Source organism: Nipponia nippon, unplaced genomic scaffold (assembly GCF_047370975.1).
Source record: "Nipponia nippon isolate SJK-2023a ecotype South Korea unplaced genomic scaffold, ASM4737097v1 scaffold_4, whole genome shotgun sequence".
Classification (NCBI taxonomy): Eukaryota; Metazoa; Chordata; class Aves; order Pelecaniformes; family Threskiornithidae; genus Nipponia; species Nipponia nippon.
The window spans coordinates 91,329,183-91,350,636 of record NW_028262358.1 but is presented as its reverse complement, the minus strand read 5'-3'; the positions used below and the strand labels follow the sequence as shown (position 1 = coordinate 91,350,636).

Genomic DNA, 21,454 nt, shown 5'->3' with positions numbered 1-21,454 from the left:
AGCTTATTCTGTGCAAGAGAAGTAATCTTGATCTCTACCTAATTCTAACCAATAATGATGAATTAAAAGAGAATAGCTGTAGTGGAAATACTGTTCAGTGCCTGCTTCCTGATCTCCAGGGTGAAACTGATCTTCCTGGCCAAAATTTGAGCATAATAAACTATCAGTGACAGCCTGTGCTGTTTGAACATCATGTTTGTTGGGGGGAATGCAGAAGCTCTTCTAAATTTAACTCATATTGAGAAGTCTTAAGTTTAACATGGGTATAGGGCATTATTCCAGTAATACAGTATTACTGAATAGCTGACTTTGAGGTGTATTTCTAGACAGAGCAAACAAGTAGACTTCTTGGTATTTCTGTACTTTGAAAGAAGGGATGTTCAAGAGTTAGAACTTCATGGTGACTACCATGGAAAAAGTTATAATGCAGTGTCAAATGGTAAGTAATGCTTGGGGAGGGTTTATTCTGCCTTCAGTTAAAAGCTCAAGATCTAGATCTCTTCATAATATATTCAATAGTGCATTTCTGGAAAGTGGTTATAAATTCCTCCTCTCCACACCCCACCCCCCCCACCCCCCAATTATTAGAAACTGGGGACTCTTAGTTACTATCATCTTGCTGCCTTATCAGCTGAAAGTTACAAATAATTTTTCTCTTTACAACAACCTTTACATGTAGGAAGACGTGGGTCTTGCAGGACAAGGTTCCTCCAGTGGCCAGTGTTTTCCAAGTTTTACTATTTTCTCTCTTCCAGACCATGTCTAAATTGACAGCAAAATCTTTGATGTATTCATCCAGGAGAACCTTTATCAGTATCACAGATAACATTAGAGTAGAAAATTATATATTATACAGTACAGGTGGTACTCGTATTAATGCATGGTGGTATGAGAATTGCAGGTTTTGAAAGTTAGTAACATTTTTTACTTAATTTCAGCTTGTGATCCACTGTTACTGCTGATCTTTCTCCGTTGACTCACTGCTTACATGGTTATTCTCCATCTTGCATTTGTATTTTTGAATTCTCCTAAGTACACCACCACATGCTTTCCTTTACCGAAATCTATCATGTGGAATTTTAGATCATATCTTCAATTTGTGAAAAGAATTTTATATGCTAATCTTGTTACCAAGATTTTCTGCTTTCTTAGTTCATTATTATCAGACCGTTTTTTGAAAATGCCCTTAGTTTTGCATTCCTTTTAAGTGAAAGTGTTAACTAGAAGTAAAAGGGGTTTGAACAAATCGCCTCAGTGTCGGATTCAAGTGGCACCCCACTGGAAATGCTCTCAGTGAACTATTGACTCAACCTCTGAGAATGGATTAGCTTTGGCTGTTGTACATATAACATATAGATAAAGCGTGTCTGTATAGTTTCCTTTTGAGAATGTTTGGTGGGACATATCAAACACTAAAGCAAAGGTGTATCATAATATACTGCTTCCCTTTCACCACATCTCAAGTGACTCTACCAAGGAAGGTTTCTTAAGAACAAATACAATTTTTGCTACAGCTTCAAATTCGCTTTGGATTGAGACTGTAAAGATTTTCTATTCAGCATATTTATCCTGATAAGCCTGGGGCGTTGTTAGCAGTGTACTGTTTCAAAAGTCTGCAAACACAAGGTGCTATGTTTTTGAGCCAGCAGACCTTATTTTTCCCCAGTGTTTTATTTTGTGGATGGGAAAAATGAATTCAGAGGACTCCTTCCACCGTCTCAAAGGATTAATGCATTAAGCCTCTTTATCTAGCCTTTTCTAAACTTGAACAGTTAAAAGCAAGCATCCACTAATACACTAGTATCTTCTCGTGTGTCTTACTGCGTGTACAAAGAAAGTGGATTGGACTGTTATAGATATTTATTAGATCGCCACCAGGTTTTTCTATGGTAGCGTAGTTTAGAAACTATTTGATCGCTATCAATATTAGAGTTTTGACAAGTACATTGTTTTATTTTGTTCCAGCAACCCAAAGAGCTACTCGTTTCTCTCTTTCTTTCTTAGGGACCTTTTGTGTGCAAGTAGATCATGTGAGTCCTAATAGGTCACAGTGAATAAATAGCTCAGCTGAAATCACTGTGCTCAGAGTATAACAAAGGCTTTGTTCTGCTGTGCACAATGGAGCCAACAAGGAACAGTAGGAGGGTGATGCTAAATGCTGTCTCCGTGGATTTTATTAAATACTAATGTGCAGTGGACTGCCAGGGAGACTTGACAGCTGTCATTTTGACATTTATTTGTCCTTGTTAGTCTCCCAAAAAGAGCATAATGATCACCTTGTTGGCCAGTGTTTTTACCATCCATGTAAAGTGTGTTTACAGAGAGAAATAATGTGTTAGTATTCAAGAGCTGGTACGCCTCTTAGACTGTAAATGCACTGTACTAATCTCTTATTCAGTTTATCCTTTTCCAAGAAGACTTTCAAACAGAACTCTGTCATCACAAAGTAAATTATTTTACAGTGTGAAAAATTAAACTAACATCATTCCGGGTCCTCCACTTTCTTTTGGAGTACATTTTCTACCAAAATGTGTATTTTTTTTTTTTTTTTGTGGTGGTACTGAAGCTTCTGTTGGAAAAACTTTGGGAGGCTTGTCCCTTCAAAAATTACATTTTTGTAAAAAAAAAAAAAAAAATTCTACAGTTTTTGGAACTTTAACTTTTCTCAAATTACAAATGTGCTGCTTATATTCTTTAATTACATAGGCCTTTCAGGGTTATTTCATCCAGGCCATTTTATTTGCTAAGCAGTAACCAGATTGGGTGACAGTGACTGATGGGTATTGCTTCACCTGCTCTCTCTCCCTTAATTGTTGACAACCATGGGCAAACTATACATACTTTAATTACTCTTTATTTGTTCTGGAAAATGTTTGGGGACTGCATGGAATTGTCCACAGGATAAATCCAGCCTGCAAGAGTCCTTTCCCCTCGGCCTCAGACTCTGTGGATCACTGGAAACCTTTCAAAGTTTCAACAAAACCAAACAAGTTTTTTTTTTTTTTTTGTTGCAGCTTTACCAAATAGCTTAGAAAATTGGAAGAATTTAATCTCTGTTCCTTACAAGTAGCTGATGGATGGAGGAGAGGAGGAGAAGGTGAAATGGAGGAAGGAAAATATATCTTTTCCTGCTCAGACAAGAAACGGGAGGAGAAAAGAGATTCCTCTGTCAGTATGCAGACCAGAGGAAAGGAGGAGCTCAGGGAAAGCAAGTTCACAAGAAGGAAGTTGCTCATGCTGAATGTCAGTTCTGTAATAGGGCTCGTCTGTATCGACTGGCTCAGTGCAATTTCAGCATTATTTTGTGGCTCTGTACTTTCAGCTGTGCAAAACACATTGCAGGGTTACAGTTTCTTTCCATGGGTTTCTGTTGCATACTGTGATAATTTAAAATAACAACAGGGTTTTGTGCAGTCTCTGGAATTCTACTTAAGAATGGCAGAATTTGTTATTTTTGAAGCACGGCGCCATTTTATAAATACGTGCTCTAGAAGTATGACTCTGCCATGTCGTTTAACATACTTGAAAAAAAATAAATTGAAAGCATAAATGTGCATTGTATTATGTAATAGGCCTGCAGCTGACATGTGGGAATTAGTATTCTGATCTCTTAAACGTATCAGAATGGAATGTAGAGGTACCTTCCTTCTATTTATAAGATAAGATTTCTGTCAGTACTCATTACCTTAAGATAAGTCAGGAGATACTTAGCAGAAGACAAGATTGTGTTAAAGCTAATTACTATATAATGTAATGTAGCTGCAGGTGTCCTTAGTGAACGGAATCTCTGGTGACTTACCCAGTCACAATAGAAAGTGATCTCCATCAGTCTCACGTTTCTGCATCAGAAATATCACCCTTGGAAAAATACAGAAATAATTAGTATCAGCTAGTTTAGTGCTTGTGAGTCCTGGGAAGTGAGGGCAATGATGCAAGATGGGTAAGCTGTGTAGTGGTGTTTTCCTTTTCTGACCTGACAGTTCTTTGTACTCCTGTGTACAGAAAACTGCCTGGAGGGGGCGACAGGGCAGTTCTGCAGCAGTGACATCTTGAACCTTGTACATAGGGCTTACTTAAACAGCTCAGATAAGAGGTATTTTTTTAAACATGGATTTGCGGCATACTCTAGAAGTCCCAGAATTGATTATCCATCACCTTAGCTGGACAGTCTATCTTTTGATTATTACTAACTATTGTAGTGCTGCTGGTCCAAGAATATGAGAGGCAAGGTATATGGGGAGAAGTAATATAGGGTGTTATATGGGGAGAGGCGATTTGTTTTATTAGGCCAACTGATTGAGATATTTAGAAAAAGCATAAGAGCTTTTGGCATACAGCCATCATCCTGTATTCTTCATGAAAAAGAGGATCAGTGTGATAAAAATCTTGACATTATTTCTCCCTGTTTCTCCCTGTTCCTCCCTGCAAATGTTATCAGTTTGGTTAGCACAGGCTCTCTCCCTAAAAATCTCTTCTTTTGATTTACTTTAACATTGGATATATCTGTGTGTCATGATACAGTGTTGTGCAAAGCCTTTGTGTACCCGCGGTTGTTCTAAATTGTAGGCCTTCTTTCCATGCATGAAATTTTGATACTGTCTGGTCTAGGGGCTATCAGTATTTTTTTTTTTTCCCTTTTGTATTTATGTTTTTTTTACTGACATGTAAAAATCCTTTGGAGAATTTTCATCTTTGGCAGTCTGATTCTGTTCTGGTCTGATTCTGTTCAGATTAGGGGAACTTTTGCTTTTGAATTCTTTGGCAACATGATTAGGATCTAAGGACAATTTGTTGCTAAATGGGGATATAAACTTGTAATAAATAGTCACAATGCAGAATAAATGTTTATAAATAAGGGAGGGAGAATAAATTCTCATCTCTTAAAAGGCCCCTTCTTCCAGTGTTTAAAAAGAATCCTTATTTCAGGATTGCATCTAACCTTCACCATGAGAACATGCTCCCTTATCTATGCTTTTTTATTTTTGTTACCAATTAACTTACAACCTTATAGTTTTAGTTATAGCCCTTATGAAAGCACAGGCACAAAGATATCAGAGCAAAACTGAACTATAGGTTTTATTGTAATTAGGCAGCTCATAAATATATCTGTTGAAATATTTTTTTGTAGATGAAAATGTATATATTTTAAATATCTTTCTCTGGCAATTATCAATATAGTTTCTGGTTATCTAATGAATGAGTATGATAACATCTGCATCTCGCTTCTACTGAGGATAATGAAACCTTATCCTTTCTTTTTACAGGTAGGATAGTTAGTCTAACTTGGCAAGATTGTTTCCTACCTGGGCCTAGAGCTTAGGTTTGTTTGTGTCCTAATTTACAATAATTGGAAAGGCTCTTTTTAAGGTTAGAGTCTAACCTCAGTATTTCAGAGTAAGGAATTCTGAAAAATAAAATCTGTATTTTTTTTTTTTTTTTAGGGTACCCTTGAAAGTGGAACAAGCAAACAATGCTCGTGATGCCTTGGCTAAAACGGTGTATAGTCATCTGTTTGACCATGTAGTGAACAGGGTAAACCAGTGTTTCCCATTTGAGACTTCTTCTTTCTTCATTGGAGTTCTAGATATAGCTGGTTTTGGTAAGTATACTTAAAAAAACAATTAATCTTCTATTTGTCTATTATTGCCACCAAAGATGCAATGACGAATTCTGTAATGGAGAGTGGGAGGGTTTTCTTTTTGGTGGTGGCGGGTGGGATGGATTATAAGGGCTTAAGAAGATATCAAGAGAGCAGATAAAGCCCTCATTTTCCTGAGATACAAGAATGTAGAGGGAGTATAGGCTTGTCCTGATGACCTAATAACACTAACAAGCGTTAATTTGAAACTAGGCACCTTTGTAATGGTTTCAGATTCCTCCAGTGTCCATATAGACACTGCTTTTGAAGGACTTAAAATTTGGAGTGGAATCTTACTGTGGCCACCCAGTAAAATTAGGAAAGATATTGCATGTGCATGCTGTTTTCCCATTCAGTCCTGAGAAGATCACTGCATACTGACAGACAGGCAAACGAAGTCTCTGAAAAGATACTGTTTCCTGGAGGCTGGATGGTTACAGGGTTGGGCTTTGGGCTCCCTGGAAGTGGTGGGCTTTATGGTTCCCATAAAGCTTTTGTCCTGTTTGTCTCACTGAGATTCAGAGTAGGGCATGTTTCCTGGTGTGCTCTAGACCTGCTGAGGTGGTCCAAGAACAGTGAAAAGGGAACCTTTAGTTTTCAGGTCTTTAAAGCTATGATATCCTGTGCCAACCTGTCGTAACATGGATGCATGAGTGTGTATCAGTACAGTTTCACTGGATGGTAGCATCTTGCTTTGGTTTGCTGCCAGATATAACTGTCTGTTATTTGTCTTACAAATATGATCTGCCACAGTATTTTTATATCTGTCTTATGTGAAACTTGAAAATCTGTAAAAGCTTTTATTTTGCTGAAAGGAAGATATGGATCTGAACACATCTTTAAATATTAATTAACACTATGAAGCTTTTCTTAGTTACTATGTAATATAAATTCTTGGAACACTGGTTTGTCATAGAAGTTTAACTTCTCTTTTTCAGAATACTTTGAACACAACAGTTTTGAACAGTTCTGTATTAACTACTGTAATGAAAAACTGCAGCAGTTTTTTAATGAAAGGATTCTGAAAGAGGTATGTTATATTTAGTGTTATATTTGAGGAGTTATTTTCTTAGTAAAGAGATAGTTAAAGTAGCACTGCTTTCCATAAGATTGCACATTATGCTTAGATGAAAAAAAATTCGGTTGACAAATTGTTTTCCTACTGTGTGGCATCTGGTTGTGCCAGAAAAGAATATGGCTTTTTGAAAACCGGCAATCTTTTTTTCGTCTTCTTTTTTACCATTCATTAAAATGAGGCATCCAGATACTGGATAATATCTCCTACCTAATGGGAATATCTAATTGCATGGGCATATCATTAAGGAGGTGAAGTTGGAATATATTAAGCTATGGAAGTAAATTCTAAAATTTGTATTGATTCATGCTGTAATTAAAAATGTCTTCGTTGTTATTTAGAAGAACATTTTTGGTGGCTAAAAAAATATATGGTGAGTGGTGTTTTCTTTTTTCAATTACTCTTTTTTTTTTTTTTTTTTTTTTAAAGGAACAAGAACTTTACCAAAAAGAAGGCCTGGGGGTTAATGAAGTGCGCTATGTAGATAATCAGGACTGTATAGGTATGTACTTCTTGAAAAGTCAAGCTGTTTGGTAGTGTTATGGAGAAAAAAAGCTTCAAGCAGAGGAGGCAAAGTATGTGTAGCGCTAGTAATTTTATGCTTTTAATGACTGTTGCAACCTTGTGAATTCTTCCAGCTTTGTGTGACATTACAGTTCTGGTTGGTAATGGAGCCATGTTGTCCTACAGTGCGTAATAACTGCAGCTGGGACTTGTGCGTTTATCGTGCATTTTCCTAGAAAACTAACTAGAAAACCTAAATAGGGTAAATAAAGTGAAGAAATGTGTGGGGGTGTCTGGAGAAAAATATTCCATGAATTAAAAAAATCCCATCTGATTTCCCCCCCACCTTTTTTGAGCCAGTGAGCAAAGAAACAAAATGAACTATGGGCAACAGGCTGTAGATATTACTGCTGCTTTTAGTCTTCCACACACTGATATATACCAGAGGCTTAAGATGACGTTGTTGTTTTGTTGTTTGTTTTTTTTTTTTTTTTCTTCTCTGTTCAACTTACGTTCTCCAAATTGGTGTACTGTGAACAAAAGTTCATTTTGCTTTTGCACTTACTGTAATTTGCTTATGGTAACGAGTCAGTCCTGGCTGAGCAGAGAGTGACAGAATTTAACATCTGTTGCAAAATGTCTGGTTCTTCTGAGTTTCTGTAGCTCTGCTGAAGAAGTTTTCACTTTGACAGATAGGACTGTACAGTCACTGACTTAACTACAGACAATTCTTGTCAAGTAAACCTCTTAACCATCTTGTGAAAAAGCAAGAGGAAGGTATTTGGAGGGGGGAGCAAAAGCATAGCAACCGGAAATAGGTGACCTCTATGAATACAAATCTTATCTCTTCTAGCGGTTTAATAATGTATATACGAGCCTGAGCCTGTTCCCTAAAATGTTGTTAGAGTTTAGAGACAGTCATGTTTCCATAAAAAGGGTTGCTTCCCCCTGCCCTGTGCATGGTTTTTTGTTTGGTTGGTTGGTTTTTTGTTGGGTTTTTTTGTGTTTTTTTGTTTTTGTTTTTGTTTTTTTTTAAACTTTTATTTCAGGATTGAAAGGGGTTCACTGGTGCCTATTGGAAGAAAAGGTCTCTGTCTGACTCAGGGGGAAAATGGGTCAGGTTGTAGAGATTGTTGCCAAGTTGTCGCCTTTTCATGCCATAGAAAAGGTTTGGGCAGTTTACCTAAGAACACAAGTAGCAGTCCCTCAGTCGTGACCCCTTTTACTATTCCAACTCACATATGACACCCCACCACAGATTTGACACATTTCTTCATTGTATGAGTTATTCTTAGGTAAGTTAATAAAATTATAACTTAGCTAAACCACAGCACGTATGCCTTTTTTACGTTCTTGCATAGTCAGGAGAAAAGGATTTTCTACTGGCTTTTGAAGTAAGTGAGAAAAATAATGTTGGCCTCGGTCAAAATACTATTTCGCTTAAGGTGTTGAACCAGGCCAGTGACAGCAGTGAATGTGTAGAAATATTAACTGTCACAAAAAAGAGGGATATTATGTTGACGTGGACAATTTTTTAACACTATGGAAGAATCTCAGAAACAGTCATTAGCAAGTTAGAATGTTTTGATGGAATGGTAGCCATCTCTGTAGCTAAGTTAGCTTATTCAGATTTTATGAGCATTAGTTCTTTGGATTGGGCCTGTCTTTGTGCTTTATATATAGCCTCATGCTGTTTACGATCTGTGGTAAGAGTTCATAGGCATTGCTGCAGTACAAGTATTAGTCATTTCTTCCTTTCCACAGGAAAAAAAAGCAGGTAGTAAGAATTCCTCTTACAAGAACAGTTTCATAGATAATACAAGAAAGTTTGAAAAGCTGCAAAGTTCTTGTGTCTAACAGTTTCAAGAGCATGAATTTCTATGTCAGCTTTCAAGGGCTTTTGTATATGTATGTGAAAGGCCAAGGCAATACACTTTTTTAAAACTTGTGAAACCACCGCTGTATGCTCAAGTCTCATCTGCCTTTCTTAAAACAAATGCATTTCATTTTTCTCCCTGGATCCTGTTGTGAATGCAAGTATGTGCCTTTTCATGCTTTTAGTTTTGACATGTGGTGAAACATGGATGAAAAGCTTAAAAAAACCCCCCAACAATATAAGCAATTCTCCTGTAAAGATCTATGGTTGTATCACAGAAACATTTAGGCACCTTTGGGGAATTAGGTCCCTAAATTCAGCTTGAGACCCAGAGTAAAAATCAAACAATCCATGCCTTTTTTCCCCCCTCATGTTCCTTGTGTTAGAGTTAGAACTTTGTATGTATAGGATATCGATTAAATCAACAATTCAGATATGTAGAATTAATTTGCAATGACTTTTTGTATTTTGTGTTAACAGCTTTCTGTAGATACTGTTATACAGAATCTGATCAGTGACATTTTAAACTTGTAATGTTCAGTTCTGATATGAGGTTCTATGTTCAATTTTTGTAACCGTATTTTGTTTTATTAATAGATTTGATTGAAGCAAAATTAATAGGTCTACTGGATATTTTGGATGAAGAAAATCGTCTTCCCCAGCCAAGCGACCAGCATTTTACTTCAGTTGTGCACCAAAAACACAAGGACCATTTCAGACTCTCTGTAGGTTTATTTTTGCTATCTGTCTTGTTTTAATAAAACAGTTCTTGGAACAGTTGATAGGAACACTTCAATTTAATGAAAACCTTTCCTAAGAAATCTCATACCACACCAGTCTGCACAATCCGTATTCTTTTGTTAAGGACAAGTTTGGTTATTAGGTTTGTTGAAAAGTTCACTGAAGGCTTAAGTCTTCTAGCAATTCTCATATCCTGCTGAAACTAAAGCCATATTCTTCACTTACATTTGAGGTTTGTTAACATGGAATGCATGAAAAGGAAATAAAAACACATTTTAATTTAGATTATTTCATATCAGATGAACTATTTTGTTATCTGACTTACATGGAGTGTCTAGCTAGCATTTCAGAGATGAAAATAGGGAACACACAAAGAAAACCTTTTTGTTGTTGTTAACTCTTTAACGTACAGCTCTCTGTGGAAGATTAATGCAAATTATTGCAATTTATGTACATGACTTCTGTTGAAATGAGAAGGAAAAAAAGAAGTTCCCTGCTGAAAAAATGCAGGCAAAGGGAGCCAAATAAAATTGTCATCCATTTACCTTTTGTTAAGTTTCTACTTAACCTTGCTTAACTGGATTGCTGTGCAGTGAAACATTTTTTGTTGGTATGTGTACGATCAACTAGGTAGTTGCCTTTTAAAATATAACATCTAAAAACATTTTAAGCTTCTGTCTAATCGTAATCATATGATAAGGCTATTCATCAGCTGTGGAATGAATGGTATAGAAATTGTTGATTAAAGGCAAAAAGAAAATCAGCTGGCTGGTGTTAGCAATCCTGGTGACTTTTATTTTGAATGTGAGGTATCTAAGGGTGTGACTGAGAACGAAAATAGGTTTTTGGAATATCTTGGTTTGAACGGGAATGGCAGCGGTCATTGCAATTGTGCTGCAGGAAATGTCATTTTTAACACCTACTGCTCCTGGCAGAATCATGATTATGTTTTAAGAATAAACTTTTCCTCACTCTCCAGTGTAATTCTTCTTTGTAATTCAGCTTTTTAATTCCAGATTCCTAGGAAGTCTAAGTTGGCTGTTCACAGAAATATCAGAGATGACGAAGGCTTTATTATCCGACATTTTGCAGGAGCAGTATGCTATGAGACGGTAATTTTACTTAGGCAAAACTATTTTTGTTACTCTTTGTAGTACTTTTACATTTTTCAGTGTATATAGGTTAAATAACAAAATTTCCTTTCATCAGAAGATAAATTCAAATTTGCCTTTTATCAGAAGAGAAATTCAAAAATTGATATGTCTTAGCTTTGAAACTAATTTTGTGAGTATGTGATAGAATTGATAGTTTCTTTTAATTTCCCGGATTACAGACTGTTTTGGTAACAGCTATTTTGTGTAAGAGTTTGTTATAAATCTGTAGGTAATGGTGTCAATATTAAATATATTTATGCATGATCTACTGCAAATCTTACATCAACAGACGTTTGCATCTTGGGGAGAGGAATATACTACGTGATATAAAAGTATTGTTAGACTTAAGAGCAACTTTTTGGAAGCATGCCTATCCTTGTATGTAATCACTGTTTATGTTATATTAAAAAACACATTTTATACTTTTTGTTTTCCATTTCTACTGGCAATAGAAATGGTAGAAGAATTAATTAAATCTTATAATTAAATCTCTGTAATTTAAATGTCTTAATTCATTAAATCTCTGTAATTAAATCTTACATTCCTGTAAGAATACGAAATACCTGATATTGCTACCCTCAAAATACATTCCAGATTCTTGTACTTTTTTGACTATTCATCATACAAAAACATTGAAACAGCTGAAGCTAATATCTAAAAGCAATTTTTTTTTTAAATAAGAGTTTAGGATAAACAGAAGATCCATAATGCTTCATTGTTCTGGTCTGCAACTCCAGTGTGTAAGAGGGAAGCTACTTCCAAAGATGTTTTTTTGTCTTTTGAAAATGCGTACTTTAAGGGCTTGTTCTTGTTTACTTCATAATACGCCAAGAATGATAATGATTGCTGTGCTGTTTTTAAGTAGGCACATTCTATAGGTCATTTTACAAATAAGAAAATTGAAGTCTATGTGTTACCTACCTGATTTTTTGAAGTCGCTCAGTGAGTCAATATCAAAATAATAAATAAAATTGGAACACATTTGTTCCAAGTGCTCTGTGTTTAACTGTGTACCTCACCATGACATGTTAATAATACCTTAGACTGTCTTCAGGAACAGAGGAGCCAGATATGAGCACATAAGCTCTGCTGTCAGAGCTCATCAGGTATGAGGTAGCTTTGGTCCAGAAGCTATGCTAATATGCTTGACTTAATTTATCCCCCCTCTCAGAGGGACTTACTTGGCTCAGGCCTGAAAACTGTTGGACTATAGCTGCATTGTACCTCACCTGTTACTTGTTTCTCTTTCTCACTGCACTTGTGGCAGTTCTCACAATCTGATTTGTGGTGAGGATGCTCCTCTGTCTGCATTCATATTCCAGTCTTGTGTTTTCATAGTCCAAGGGAATTTTGGAGGCCTGTGTTTGTCCTTTGATTCTCATCACCATTAAATCCCTTTATGGTATATCTGGCAAATTAATGTTTTCTTTGAATTAGTCTTCGCCTCTTCTGTTCGTAAATAACAAAGTCGCTATTAAAGTTGCACCAAAAGCTATTGAGAATTTTGTTAGTGTGAAATTGGATACTAGTGTCTTGATCTCTGAACTTCAGTGTAATGTTTTATTGTTAACTTCTAAAAGTTAGCGAGCCAATTTAAATAAACCAGAGAGGTAAGGTTTGTAGGAAGGGACAATATCTTTTATTAAATCAACTGTTCTTAAAGAGTCATAGTACTACTAAAATAACCATTTTTCATTTCATTTTCCAAACTGTGTAGATGCACCAATTAAAGTGTGCATGTTAATTCCCATTTCACAACAGATCTTAAGTGATATTACAAGCAGTGAAGAATTAAGCTTCTCAGAACTCCAAAGTGATGATGTGCTGAGTGCTGGAAATGGAAACAAGGAGGATAATCATTGACAAAAATGGAACTGATCTCTTAAAAGTCACTAAACCTTACTTTGGGTTTCATGATTCCAACATCCTTCAAATTTAAGAATATCTTTTCTCTCTGTAGTGTTTTGTGTGTCCAGTTGAAAAGTTGTTTTAAATAATGTATGAATATTTATCCTGCCTATTCTTGCTGATTTTTGAATTAAGTATGTAACATTGTTTTCGTTAATTTTCTTTATGACTTAAGTAACTGGGGCAGTGAAACAAATGTACTATTATTTTTTGGGTTGTCTTTTCAGATGCAATTTGTGGAAAAAAACAATGATGCTTTGCACATGTCCCTTGAATCTCTTATATGTGAATCCAAGGACAAGTTTGTTCGACAGCTATTTGAATCTAACACTAACAACAACAAGGATCCCAAACAAAAAGCTGGGAAACTTAGTTTCATCAGTGTGGGAAACAAATTCAAGGTAACATAATATGGCAAAGAATCTTATCTTCTTGTAATATATGCCACTTTTAAGTTACCTGAACTAAGTAGAACCTACGGTTGGGAGAAGTAGTGGTAACCTGAGATTCATACAAAGAAAATTTTGTTAAATAGACGTTTTTTCTATTGAATTATAAGAAACCAGTATATTCAAGTGCTATGCATTTCTGTCAAAAGGATGTTTCATAATAGTCCTTACAGAGATTATACAGTAATTTTTAAGTCAGAATTTTGCAAAGCCACATGGAAATCTTTATTGAAAAGGTTTAAAGACTTGAAATCTAAATTTGGATTCTGTGGACTCCAAGGGGTTCTAGATGTGACAAAAAGTGTTCTTCTATCCCATCTTAATTGTGCATTCTAGAAGATGTATCAATTGGCTACAGTTTACCATTCTCAAAATTCAGTACCTAACCTAACCACTGTTTTTCCTCTTCTAAAATGTAAAGATAGTCATGGCTTTCACAGAAAGATGTTCATTGTGCTGAATGTTTCCTTTCTCAATACCTGAATCTGATGCTTCTCCTCATTTTCTCCTTTCTTCTGCTTGTTGTAAAGCTGACCTTCAAACCTTGTCTTCTCCAAATGTTTTCTGCATCCTTTTCTCATTCAGCAGTTTTATTTTAGCTGGACTGTTCCAGCTCAGGATGGCTAGAAAGAGAACTATAGGGGAATTAAGAGATGAAAAGCAGGCACAGCTGTGGGCTGCAGGTAAATTTTTCAATCTCATGGATTTACTGTTGGTAGAGCTGCTGCAATTTCAGCAAGAGCTCCTCTCAACACATCTGGGCCAGATCCAATGAAGGATTTGTATGCCTTCAAGTCAAGTGCCGCAACATTTTTGGTATGCTGCCTTACCTAGGGCACCTAAAACCCCACATCACATTCCTAGCTGGACTCCTTACTCAGTCTCTGGGGAAAGCAGGTATCTTAGACAATCCAAAAACCTTCTGGTCGAGTGGGGCACTGCCAATAGCGAAAGAACGTTTCTGCATTTCTCTTCCATGTCAAGGTTAAGTGCTGAATCAGGACTGCAAGATAAATTCCTTCTTGCATAATTGTATCTTGTGGCTAGTGTTTAGAACTGTTCTCTAAAAATGCAGGGGCTGAAGAACAGGAAGGATATGGTAGCAGCATTTGCTTTTTGTATAGCAACAGTATTCTGCTTCAGTTCTATACTGTATTCGGTGTTTTATGTCTCCTGTATTTTTCCTGTAGCACCAAGTTATTGGTCAGTCTGACAAAAGGGGTTCTCCTTACACCCTTCTGGAGATGGGTTCCTGTGTAGCCAGAAACAAACTTTTAATGGGGCCAGGAAGAGTAGGAGAAGGGCCTGACTTGTAAGGTAGTGGTTTTGGTATTTAACTGGAAATTGGACAGCCTGCTCTCTTCAGTTTTACTCTGACGATTATTTCCTCCTCCTTATATAGTGGTTGTAGAATTAAACTGTAGCAATTGGTTTAATATAAAATGCATGATCAGAAGACAGACTGAAAAATGGAATTATATACAGATAAGCCATCTCCTGAGCAAACCCTGCAATGAGTCTGTTGTAGGTGAAGCTAGGATCCGTTGTTTTTATAACTGCATTTTCAAAATGAAACCAACTGTGGGATCTTTGAGATAGCTTCCACTTTCTTCCATCTGGGTTTTCAGTTCCTTTTGGATTTAGCACCCTACATCCAGTAGATGTGGACATGTGAATGATACCATTGTCCAAGGAGGGCTGAAGTAAAAAGGGAGGCATTCTTTGAGTTAAGCAGCAATTGAGCGGGGAACTTTTTGGATTGCCTTGTGGACTTTGGTGTTCACTTCTGCACCTGGAACATGACTAAAGTCCTCTTTGGATCTGGCCCATCAATCTATAATTCTTTCAGTGTTCTCAAGTTTCATGGCATTTTGAATGTATGTGTTACTTCTAGTAATTCATTTAGTGTTACCTTCCCAGACACAACATGTGCTGCTGATGAACACTAATAGCCTTGAAAATTTCACTGCAGATGACATCACAATAAGTTCTATTATCTTAGTAGAAATTTCATCTCTTTAAGAATTCTTAGTGCATCAGTATGTAAGTCAATTTCTTCTAATTTCATCAATTATTAGATGATGTTGCAGGGATTTCTCTTTATGAAATCCTTCACACATCCCTTCCTTATAACTGATTAAAATTAATTCTCCTAAATAACTTGAGGAAATAATGATTAATTAGTTCATCAGATCTACTCAAGAATCTTTGGGATGATTTTTACCTTACCATGGTAATGATTGAATTATCACGATTTAATCTAGGAGTGGTAGTTTTAGCAATATGTTTTATTCATAGGATCATTTCATTAGTGAAATTTACCTGAGAATGGCTCTGGCTTATTTCTTGTCAAATCACAGCGTATAAGGAAGGGGTATTTTTCCTCTAACAGAACTGTATTTTGTTGATGGAAATTAGGCTGTCCCTTCCAAAATTAAGCATTTCTAACTTAAGAAAACATAAAGATTATATTCAAGTAGAGATATAAAAAGTATGTGTAAATGAGAACTGAGCAGGAGGTTATTAGTGTTTGTCATACCTCTTTTGGCACCCCTTCTCTCTTGCTAACCATATCCATGATAAGTTAAAGGAAAAAAAAAATTTTATCCACTAGAAGGACGACTGGCAGCTGTAGGTGACACATATTGCCCATTCAAATCTAGTTTCTTGGATTCAAGGTAATTGAAAGATCTGTTTAAAAAAAAAAATTAGTCAAAAGTCAGATCCTTTCAGTTTTGGTTCCAGTACAGAAAATGAGGAATATGTTAGGACATACAGAATTTTGTCTTACTTCAGTCTATATACTTAATGCTTGCTAGTAAACTAGAAAGGCTGACACAGCAGTAATCTATGTGGTAAAACAGACACATCTGTAAAGTTAAAAATGTAGCTGTTTTCCTGATTTGGTTCCGGAATATTTTAAGTCCCTACCAATTACATTCAATAGCAACTGTAACTCGTTTTCCCTGATAGCCTTAAGTCTCTGGTGATCCTGTAGACTTGCCCCCCTAATAATCATAGGACTGTGGTCTTTTCTCATCACAGTATGTTTAAATCCAACCCCAGTAAATGTGATTTTTATAATTGTAGTCTATTGTCGTCAACGGAGCATTAAAAATTTGGAAGTTTGGAATTAAAAATAGATTATGCAGGTTCATTCACCTAAATGTTGACTTAGCTTCAAAAAAGCCCAAGAAAACCTGGAGCATATCTGTTTTCTGTGTTAATTAACATACAAATATATGCTTGTTGTAGATTAAATTTGGGCTTTCACAGATTTTCAGTGTATTGTTTTTTAAATTATTGCTGATCAGTCTCATTTCAGTTTCATAATTTTATTATATAGGCATTATTTCCTTTATTTTCCCAAATGGGCTTGCACTTTTTTTTGATAACTATGTCGTAGTAAGTAACTAGTCCATACAGTATTGTTGTACAATTAAACACGAGCAATTTCCTGAGAACCATTCATGCACACTTGCATGATTTCGTCTGTTAAATTTGTGAATGTTTGATTTATCAATTCTTTCTGATTTACTAACAACAAACATGCATGCGGTAATGCTGTACCACTATTATGTGTGTATATTTCTGCAGTTGTCATGGTAAGAGTCTTGAAATATCTGTTTTATTTTACAGACTCAGTTAAATATGCTTCTTGAGAAACTTCACAGTACTGTAAGTATGTATACAGATGTAGGATCATAATTTTCTGACATAAGTCTTAATTGATTATCTCAACAATATGGCTTACAGTAAATGTAATAAGTAATTGCTGTAGAGTTTGCAGTTATGGCACTTTTGAAATGTCTTGCTGTGCAGGTGATGATTATTGAGTTACTTTAAAAAAAAACAAAAACACCACCTTAAAAAAACTTGTTGTAGAATGAAAGTTACACAATTCGAGTAAACTATGAAATCTGTCTGGGCTGCAATCTCCTTTTTTGTCACTTTTACTTCATGCGTTCACTGGCTATCATTGATGACTAATTTGGAGAAGATTTAGAGATGGTATTTAGAAGTAAGGCAGATGATAATTTAATTACTGTTTTCAGATTCCATAAAGCCATTAAAAATACAATGTTTCATTTTGCTTTTGTGATAGGCTGTAAATGCACAGATGGTCAAAGAACCTGATTCCCCTAATGAGTATTTGCTAATTTAGCTGATGTAATTTGATAGTTTGTGGAATTCTCCATGTAGTTCCACATACTTGGGTTTTTTAGAACTTGTAGTTGTAGGAACACATTCTTGTTTCCCTTGACAGCATGTTCTAACCAATTCTAGATATGAGGTTATGCTCTGTCAAGAAAAGAAAAAGGGGGAAAAACATGGGAAACAAATGGGACAGGTGGTGGAATGTAGCCGACATTAAGATTTTACTGTACTCATGAGGCTGGTCTGAAAGACAGATGATCTCTTTCATGCAGAGCACTCTGGAACTGAGACCCAGTCCAGGAAGAAAGTATGTGACCAGGCTTGCTGTACTCTTGAGTTTAGCTAACCCATGACTGAGGATGTATTGTTAATATAGAGCTCCCTTGGCAGGTGCTCTCTCACCCTCAGCTGAGAGGTGGAAAAAGAGAGAAGACACTGCAAACCAGGAATAATATTATGTTTTCTCAGTCCCAATTTTGTTTTAGTATATAAGGTAGGTTGTCATTAGCAGCCGCCTGTTACAGGAAAATCTGAATAATTGGATGATGTTTTGCGAAAATTTCATCCTTAATGAATGTGAAGTGATTAGAGAAAACAGTGGTCAAAATTGTAGAGATAGCACACATGGTGATAAGAGAGGAGCAGACTGGAACAACATGGGGGAAGGAAGAGTGAGGCCATGAGCCAAAGAAACTGTAAAAAATACAAGTGGGAAGAAAGGAAGGTCAAGTTCATCTGGCATGATTCCAATGTCAGGAGGCTGGTAGCATGTTCACTGATGTGAACTCTGGAGGACTGAGGCATTTAGGTGATGGGACTGTAAAAGATAATGAGGGTAGTAGAACCTAGACTGCTAAATTGTAATTAGATTGTATTAATGTTAAGAAGAACAATTGAGTGAAAACTCAAAAGTTGAAGATCCAATTAATAGCTTGAGCACTGAGATCAGTTACATTAAGACCAAAGCTAGAGCACAAAACTGATATATGAGAGAAAAAGAATGTCAGCATTTGTCTTTTAGAATACTATTATCTTGTATCTTTTTTTTTTTCACCCGTAATTCTTAAATGACTAACTGTTATTTCAGGAGGCTTAAAAATGTGTAGATTCTGCTAACTTCTTGTTTTGGTAATAGGGGTCTAGCTTCATTCGCTGTATCAAACCTAATTTAAAGATGACAAATCACCATTTTGAAGGAGGACAGATCCTCTCTCAGCTTCAGTGTTCAGGTAATGTATGCCTGATATTTTTCCCTCTGTTTATTACTTTGGTCATTATAGATTGACCTAAGTTTGAAATACATGAGATGGAAGCAATATTGCCTTGCTTGAACTGTTGCTTTCTAGAAGGTAGCTTATTTATGCCTTATGAACAGTTATTTAGATTCCTAGTAACTTAGCTCTCATTTTAGTCAATAGAACCCTAGAAATAATTCATCTGAGCAGCCATAAGGTCTCTTCTTTGCAAGAAGAGTTGATGTGATTTCCGTCGACTGTTTTTCCATTTGATTATAATGAGATTTCAGACACCAGTTGCAAATGTAAGAAGCCATGTAGCCATATATTGGTACATAAATGTATAAATTTAGATTTCCTGACCTGGAGCTGAATCCCATCTCTCTGTGTTGCCCACAATGTTAATAGGGCAGCAGTTCAGTCCAGAACAATAGAACTCTCTTAAATTACTGTGGCAATAGAAGTGTTAGAAACTCCTGTGTGCATTTAGAGGCAGTCAGTATTAGCTGAGATATCTAATAATTGAAACACACCTGTTTTCTTTGATTTTATAGATACTATGATAGAGTTGAATTGTCTTGTTTGACTTTTTCAAAATTTCTTTATACCACTGTTAATTTGATTTGGAGCTGAACTGCCAACGAGGGCACTGCAGCATAGTCTCTCCTGTTGTTTTATATACTACAGATTGCAATGCTGCATTTTCATTATTCTTGAAATGCTAGGTGCTTTCCAATTTTACAGCTTTGTTTTAAAGAATGAATATTAGCAGCTTGCTCATGCCCCACTGAACAGCGGAAGGAACTGCTTGCTTGGGAATTAGAGTGCTGGTATTGTCATTCTTCATAAGGTGTTTGTTCATCGAAGTACTTCAATATTTATTTTTTTCTCTTTCCTGTATTTTTGTGCTTTCAGTAGCTCGTGCTTAGGTTTTTTTCTTTTTAAAGTCAAGATACTTTCAGGTTCTGCAGCTGATGTTTTGACAAGTCCACATATTTAACATGTCATGTTATTGTCACAAGAGCTTAACGACTTTTCAGCAATTAGAATTCCATTAACATCATTAGCAGTAGGTTTCTTCGAGTTAACAGCATTTGGCATGTCAGAGAGGAAAAAATAACAAATTAACACACCCCCCACACCAATAACTGCAATGTTTTACAGTAGTCTTACAAGCTTACTTTTCCATATGTGCTTACTTTAGCAACAGTAAATGAAGCTTAATCTAGTAAAACAAAGTTATAATATGTAATGTTAAAAAAGCAAGATGTAATGCTATAAAATCTTTTTTGAAAAAGAAAAACTTAGTGTAAACAAATCAAATTTCCATTGAAAGAAAATATGTGAAAGATTAAGTTTAAAGACAGCAACCAGAAGTTAAGGGCTAACTTAAAAACTTATATGCAAAATCTGGTGCTAGGGTTATGTAAAGCCATGGGCAAAAACTGGCATGGCCTGTGCTGCTTGAAGTAATTTGAACCTTTTACTGACTTTGTGTCTGTGCTTTACTGATGTCTTAGTTGCAGCAAAAATGTGGGCACAGTATTCAGGACATTAAAATTACATTTTAGCAGCTTATACCTAGTACTGCAAGTACACTAAATGTTCTAGCACTGCATATGTATTTGATGCTGCATCTATACCACATCTCACAAATATCATTGACGTGATAAAATAAACGCCTGGCCAGGCATTGTTTGGTTTGTTTGTTTGCTTTTTTCTTTAAAAATGAAAATGTCAAGTCTGCTAAAAAGAAAAAATATTTAGAGGAATTATTAGAAAAAAAAATGCTCTGCCTGATTGGATGTTGCTTAACTCTCAAATAGGGAGAAGATTGTATGCGCTCTTCTCATCTGTTCAGTATTAACTTTTTGTGAATGGTCACATGATCAAGAAATGTTAGAGGCTGGATCAAGTCCCAGCTGAACTCTGAGGTTTAGTCTCTGAACAGTGTTATTGAGGCTTATGTCATGAACTACTGGTTATTTTAAAAATCACTGCTCCATTTGCGTTTTACTGATACCAACTTTTGTGCATGTGTTTCTGTGAATCTAGGAATGGTGTCTGTTCTGGATTTGATGCAAGGTGGTTTCCCTTCGCGTGCTTCATTTCATGAACTATATAATATGTACAAGAAATACTTGCCAGAAAAATTGGCTCGACTGGATCCTAGGCTTTTTTGCAAAGTAAGAAAGAAATTAATTCTTCTATATCATCCAGGACAGAGAATGTATTGTGGGTTTTTTTTTGTGGGTTTTGAACTTTTTTTTTTTTTTTTTTTTTTTTTGAAGAAGGCAGAATATAATCCTAACTGTTTTCTGTGTTTCAGGCACTATTTAAAGCCTTGGGACTGAATGAAAATGATTACAAATTTGGGTTAACCAAGGTGTTTTTTAGACCCGGCAAGGTAATGTTTCTCTTGGAGTTCGTGAATGTGAATCTTAGAATAATTTCAGTTGGAAGGGGACCTCTGAAGGTGACTTTGTTCAACACACTGCTAGAAGTGTGGCCAACTTAAATAAGGTTGCCCAGGTTTTTTTGTAAATACTATTAATTTTCTGTGGAAAAAAATATATATAATAACTTATATAATTGGTTTCATAGTCTTGTTGCTAATGCTGCTGTATTCCTAATGTGATGTTTGTATTCCCAGATGTTCTACCAGTCACTTAAGACTTTTGTTGACTATTAAAAAGAGCAAGTCAGAGCAAAGGAA

General features: G+C 35.8%; 1 protein-coding gene across 6 annotated transcripts in view; it reads left to right on the top strand.

Moving 5' to 3' along the window:
* Positions 1-21,454, top strand: part of MYO6 (myosin VI) — a 115,850-nt gene that overhangs the window by 67,725 nt on the left and 26,671 nt on the right. For all 6 annotated transcript variants that reach the window (XM_087775209.1, XM_087775210.1, XM_087775213.1 and 3 more), the window contains 10 exons: positions 5,442-5,599; positions 6,577-6,668; positions 7,143-7,215; positions 9,691-9,818; positions 10,851-10,946; positions 13,124-13,297; positions 16,985-17,023; positions 18,639-18,732; positions 20,794-20,924; positions 21,068-21,145. In XM_087775209.1, coding sequence (XP_087631335.1) covers positions 5,442-5,599; positions 6,577-6,668; positions 7,143-7,215; positions 9,691-9,818; positions 10,851-10,946; positions 13,124-13,297; positions 16,985-17,023; positions 18,639-18,732; positions 20,794-20,924; positions 21,068-21,145 — 1,063 coding nt within the window. The remainder of the gene's footprint in view (positions 1-5,441; positions 5,600-6,576; positions 6,669-7,142; positions 7,216-9,690; positions 9,819-10,850; positions 10,947-13,123; positions 13,298-16,984; positions 17,024-18,638; positions 18,733-20,793; positions 20,925-21,067; positions 21,146-21,454) is intronic.